Source organism: Montipora foliosa, chromosome 3 (genome assembly GCF_036669935.1).
Source record: "Montipora foliosa isolate CH-2021 chromosome 3, ASM3666993v2, whole genome shotgun sequence".
Taxonomy (NCBI): Eukaryota; Metazoa; Cnidaria; class Anthozoa; order Scleractinia; family Acroporidae; genus Montipora; species Montipora foliosa.
This window is the reverse complement of record NC_090871.1, coordinates 17,524,687-17,529,686: the sequence shown is the minus strand read 5'-3', so window position 1 is coordinate 17,529,686 and position 5,000 is coordinate 17,524,687. Positions and strand designations below refer to the sequence as shown.

The following is a 5,000-nucleotide window of genomic DNA, read 5'->3' as shown; positions in this document are numbered from 1 at the left end:
TCAAATTCTCTTTTGGTACGCTTAGAGATAAGAGTTAACGTCTCGAGGGATGTGCAAACCTGAATGCAGAACTTCTTCGAGAGAAATGTTCCTTCACCATCCAATAAGGCGGAGAAAGGAAGGCGATAAAGCATCGCTTCAGGGATGATTAACAACTTGTTTCCTTGGATGAGGTGCCCGACTGGTTTGATTAAAATGTCGTACAGCTGGCGAAGACTAGAACCTGGGTGGGAAACATCCACTGGTTTCGACGAGGCTTTCGACACCGTTTTGCGAGACATCTCTTCTCTGGTGGACTGGACACTACAAGTCTTGGGATCAGTTGTGCCTTTCTCTGAAAGATTCCACGGTAAGGACAGCGATTCTTGGATGGCAAAGATGTCTTCGCAGTTGTCTGTCTCAGAGGCTAAGAGCAATCTGTCTTCGACCATTCCATGCTCTCTGACTCCTTGTCTGATCTCATCCAGTGATGTTTCCACAAGCTCCATCAAGGCCCTGTACTTTTGACCTTCCCTCTCGGGCCACGGTAGTACACAGTCTACACGCGAGTGTGAAATAACCCATATGAACATTTGCCCGTTGAAGAAAGAGTACATCACAGTAGTGAGATCAGGGTCCCCCCGCAGTTCATCCAGAAATTTGGAAACGCTGTTTACATCTTTTGAGGGCGCTGTACTTCTTTTGTACACTGTTTTCACATCAAACTTGTGATAAAGAAGATCCTTGAGGGCCATGGCTCGCCCGCGATCTTCTGCCAGCATGGCATCCTGGACTTGCCCAGCATGAAACATGGTATAGGAAAGAGCTTTGTACACTATGATGTGCAGATCGCCGATTGAAATTTTTAGGTTTTCTTGCTTGCCCAGATGCGCTCGTATTTCTTCATATTCGGTAATACTCGTTTGGTAGATTGCCATGGCCCCTTTGTAGTCCTGTAACATACGTAGACACTTCGCTTTGGCTAACATGGCGTGATAAGCGGGGAGTCTCATGCGAGCTTCCTTGAATAGCCTGTGTGCCGTTTCGTGGTGTGCGAGTGACTCCTTGTATTCTTCGCGGTACGACAGAGCAAGTCCCAAACTATGCTCTGCACGAGCAATCAACGCCTTGTCTCCCATTTTTCTGGCAAGATTTGCATTTTCATGGAAGAACGTTGAGCCACTTTTGAAGTCTCCCAGTGCACAGTAAGCGTTGCCCAGGCCCCCACTAGCGATGAACTGACCTCGAAGGTCTCCTAACTGTGTCGCCAATTCAAGGTGTTTCTAAGAATAGCTTAAAGCTTTCACTGGATCTCCAAGGTAACGGTATACGTTACTCAAATTAGAGTAGGCGTCTCCTTCGTCTTCTTTACAGCCCGTTACCATAGCGACAGCAAGCGACTTTTCATAGCAACGGAGAGCCTTCTGGTATTCCCCCACATCCCTGTAACAAAGCCGCAGGTTTGTGTGCGCATGGAATTCTAGACTCTTGTCTCCTGTTGCTTCAGCAATCTGAAGTTCCTTCTCAAAGTACTCCATGGCTTGTTTGATATGACCGAGATTTCTTTGCAGAGCGCCCATGTTGCGGAGAGCCATTGTTTTCCCACGCGTGTCCGCCAGCTCTTCGCAGATCTGCAAATAGTTTTAAAAACATTGCATCGACTTCGTGAAATTCCTCAACTTAAGCATAGCGGAACCAATCGACGAAAAAGCATCAGCCTTTATTTGCCGACGTTTTTGCTTCATTGTGGAATTTCGTTCTTTTCTTTCAGCTTCATTTTCGTCGACGTTCTTCAAAAGTTCTAAAACACGCTCATAACAGGCCACACCTTGCGTGATATCATTAGACGCCATGTAAAACAAACCCATGCATCCAAGCGATGCTGCGATGGAAGTTAAGTGGCCGGTGTTTTGAGAGATGCTGAGGCATTCTGTGAATACGGAATATGCCTTGTGGCGTTCGTTGTTGTTCAACAGTGATTTTCCATAATTCAGTGAAACATCGATTACTTCAGGGACCACAGTGTCCATATTGGGTTCTGAAAACCTGTAAAATCGAAAATAGAGGCGAATTTAATGATACTCATTAGAAACAGAACCCACAAATCATCTTGGTCCCGTGAATTAATTTAAGGACGGTGCCTACTAATTCAAAGATATTTTTGCGCGGTTTACTGACTATGCGGGAAAAGCAGATCTTAACAAGTGTTATTGAAATCCAAAAAGAACCCACAAATCATCTTGGTCCCGTGAATTAATTTAAGTGTTACGACGTTTACGGCAGCTTCCGGTAGCGGATCCGGCCACGAATACATTGAAAATTGCAACGAAGTGGTAAAGACGCTTTAAAATCTGCGAATTCTCTTTTTCCATAACTTAAAATTTAAAATGGAAGTTAGCAGTGAGAAAAGCAAACGCGTCAGTGTAATTCGTCCAAACGACTTCGACGGAATACTATTCGAAGGAATACTATTCACCCGTCTGATCGGCGACCATAACTTTTTGGAATACAAGCAACAGAAAAATATTTGCAGGAGTTTGGCTCATCACGATGGCGGCTGTGAGGTCATTCACTGGTTCTTTTTTCCCATTCTTTTAGTTCCACTCTTTGCGGTAAAGATATTCGTTACTAGGGACGCATTCGCTAAGACAGTCTTGTAAGGTTTTCACGATAGATTCCATCGAATTGTCAGGTTGTGTTTTTTCAATTATTTCGGGTGTGTCGTCTCCCCAGTTTTGAAGCCGGGCTCCCCAGTAGTGATTCACGCGCAAAAGATCGACTGGAAAATTGATAGTGTGTCCCTTTGCGAGAGAGTTGTGATGAACGTTGGCTTTGCCCACGTGAAGAGGTTTGTATATTGGCTTAACAAGATCGTTGGCCGGACCGTGTGTACGCCGCCATATTCTGTCCATAAGCATCGGCCGTTTGCTATCGTCGATAGGTTTTCCGAGGAACAGAAAATTTTGCATAGTTAGTTCTGAAGCAGTCGGGTTGTTTTCACTAAACTGAGCCACGGCTCTTTGAACAAAAAATGGTTGCTTGTCTTTTGGACTGAACGGATATTCATCCATGTCGATGGCTCCTTGCCAAACATTGTCGTGGCCGAATCTGTCGATACAATCCTGATAGGCAGAGAGTTGCGTGCCTGAAATAGAATAAGGGTAAGCTCTGTGACTCCAGTCTGTGTAAGTAACAAATCCTTCGTCGATGAGAGATTTCAGAGCTTTGGCTTGCGATTCGTTCTTTATAACATACGCATCGTAAACATACACGTGTTGAAAGCCAGCGTACCGCAGATAATAAAACCACTGCCTTAACTCCCTGGTCGAGAGCTGCGGTAAATCCTTGACATAAATTCGCACGAGGAGCACGGCTGTTAAAAAGAAAGGTTTCGATGCATTTGCCGCACTCCTACACCAAGAATGACAACTACGCCGTGAAGAATTTTCCGTTTTGTTAATTTTCTTCTCGTTCGGTTTCGTTGATTTGGAGTCCACAGGTTCTTGCCTCGCTGACGATTCGTTTACGCTGTCCATGAGTCTTGCTATCGTCGTCGTTGATAAGGTAGATTCTGAATTATTTGAGAGGTGACTGTGTTGGTGAACGACGTTATTGCCTATAATCTCCATTATGTGGAAGCTAAACGCATGCAAAGCCACTGTCACAAATGTAATACACAGCAAGACGAACAACCAGAGCAACTTTCTCGACGAAACAAGCCTTCGTCTTCCGCATGGCCTTATAAGCTGGTTGAAATATTGCAATATCCGTGTCATGTTTTATCTGTGAACAAAATAAGCTCAGGCAATGGCTTCATGGAAGTTTATTGAAACGGAGAAAGCATGATATTTGCATAATTAGGACTGATTTCATAGCACTTCCGTCGTCATCTGACTGTGACAAAAGGTGTGCTAATTATGCGTCGAAGAAAGTCTGTTCACAGGTCATTGTTTTTTTGAAAAATAATAATTGAGCTAATCATTGACACTCGCTCCTCATTCCTGGGAAAATAACAAGAGACGTCGCGGAGATGTTGATTGTTAACAAAATTCGGTTGCTATGTTTCTCTTGGTGTTGCTTTGTGATACTGGGAAATTTATTATCGCGTCTCACGCCTACCGTTTTAGCGTCGGTCGCTAAAATTAATGAGCAACTGACAGAGGTAATTTTTCCTGGAAAAGACGAGTTTACTTTAGAAGCATAAATTTACGAGAGGAAATCTAGAAAATCTTTCCACAATTACTTTTCTCGGTTTCGGTAACGAACACAAGCCACGCATTTTTTTCAAAGGTATCAGTTTCCTTTGCTTGTCCCCGCCCCTAATAACAATAGTCACATGTTTATTGAAACAACAGGAGATAATTTTCAAGACTGAAAAAGAGCTCCGTGCTCCGTTGGGGCTAAACTTCAGAATACCCGGCCACGATTGCGTGACATTAAATGCCTGCTCCCGTAGTCCCGCAGTCAAGAAATATTTGCATATGGAAACAAAAGAAAAATACGTAAGGACGTTCGCGCCAAAATCTTCCTACGGTGAGATTTTCTTCATTTCTCGCCTAGAATTAGGTCATAAAGTACTTACTCCAAAAATAGAATAAAAATTGGGGGTCACCGACTTTGTTTCGGAGATAATGGCAGTGGAAAAATGCCTTAATTTCGATAAATCTGTCATAATAACGAAAGGTAGCCTCATCGGCTCATCCATCGAAAATCCTAAAAATAAACTGTTAGAGTGAAGGTTTCCGTGCATAAGTTTTTAGGGGTGGGATTTTAAGATAATTTCATGCCGCTAGGGATGTCGTAAACAGTAGAGTTCATCCTGGACGAGCGTTTACGTAACCTCTATCCGTTGCAACCACTACCGGAATTCGATGGCACGAGGAAAGAAAATTTTAAAAAAAGATAACTTCTTACGGTGAGATTTTTTTCATTTTATCATATTTTGTAGATAGTAAGTAGAGTAAGTGATTCATGATTTAAAAAATAGGGGTCACCGATGATCCAAGGGAGTAAAATCGATG

At 43.3% G+C, this 5,000-nt stretch overlaps 3 protein-coding genes across 3 annotated transcripts in view; all 3 read right to left on the bottom strand.

Moving 5' to 3' along the window:
• LOC137996945 (tetratricopeptide repeat protein 28-like) overlaps window positions 1-5,000 on the bottom strand; it is a 9,338-nt gene that overhangs the window by 2,342 nt on the left and 1,996 nt on the right. Inside the window, exon 2 of the mRNA XM_068842594.1 lies at window positions 1-2,025. This exon is cut by the window's left edge and continues 2,342 nt beyond it. Coding sequence (XP_068698695.1) covers window positions 1-1,118 — 1,118 coding nt within the window. The 5' untranslated portion in view covers window positions 1,119-2,025. The remainder of the gene's footprint in view (window positions 2,026-5,000) is intronic.
• LOC137995336 (G-protein-signaling modulator 2-like) lies at window positions 1,263-1,559 on the bottom strand. Its single transcript, XM_068840910.1, has one exon. The coding sequence runs from the start codon at window positions 1,557-1,559 to the stop codon at window positions 1,263-1,265; it is 297 nt and encodes a 98-aa protein (XP_068697011.1).
• LOC137996946 (uncharacterized) lies at window positions 2,024-4,212 on the bottom strand. The gene has a single exon (XM_068842595.1). It carries the CDS (start codon window positions 3,753-3,755, stop codon window positions 2,574-2,576), a length of 1,182 nt encoding a protein of 393 aa, XP_068698696.1. The 5' UTR covers window positions 3,756-4,212; the 3' UTR covers window positions 2,024-2,573.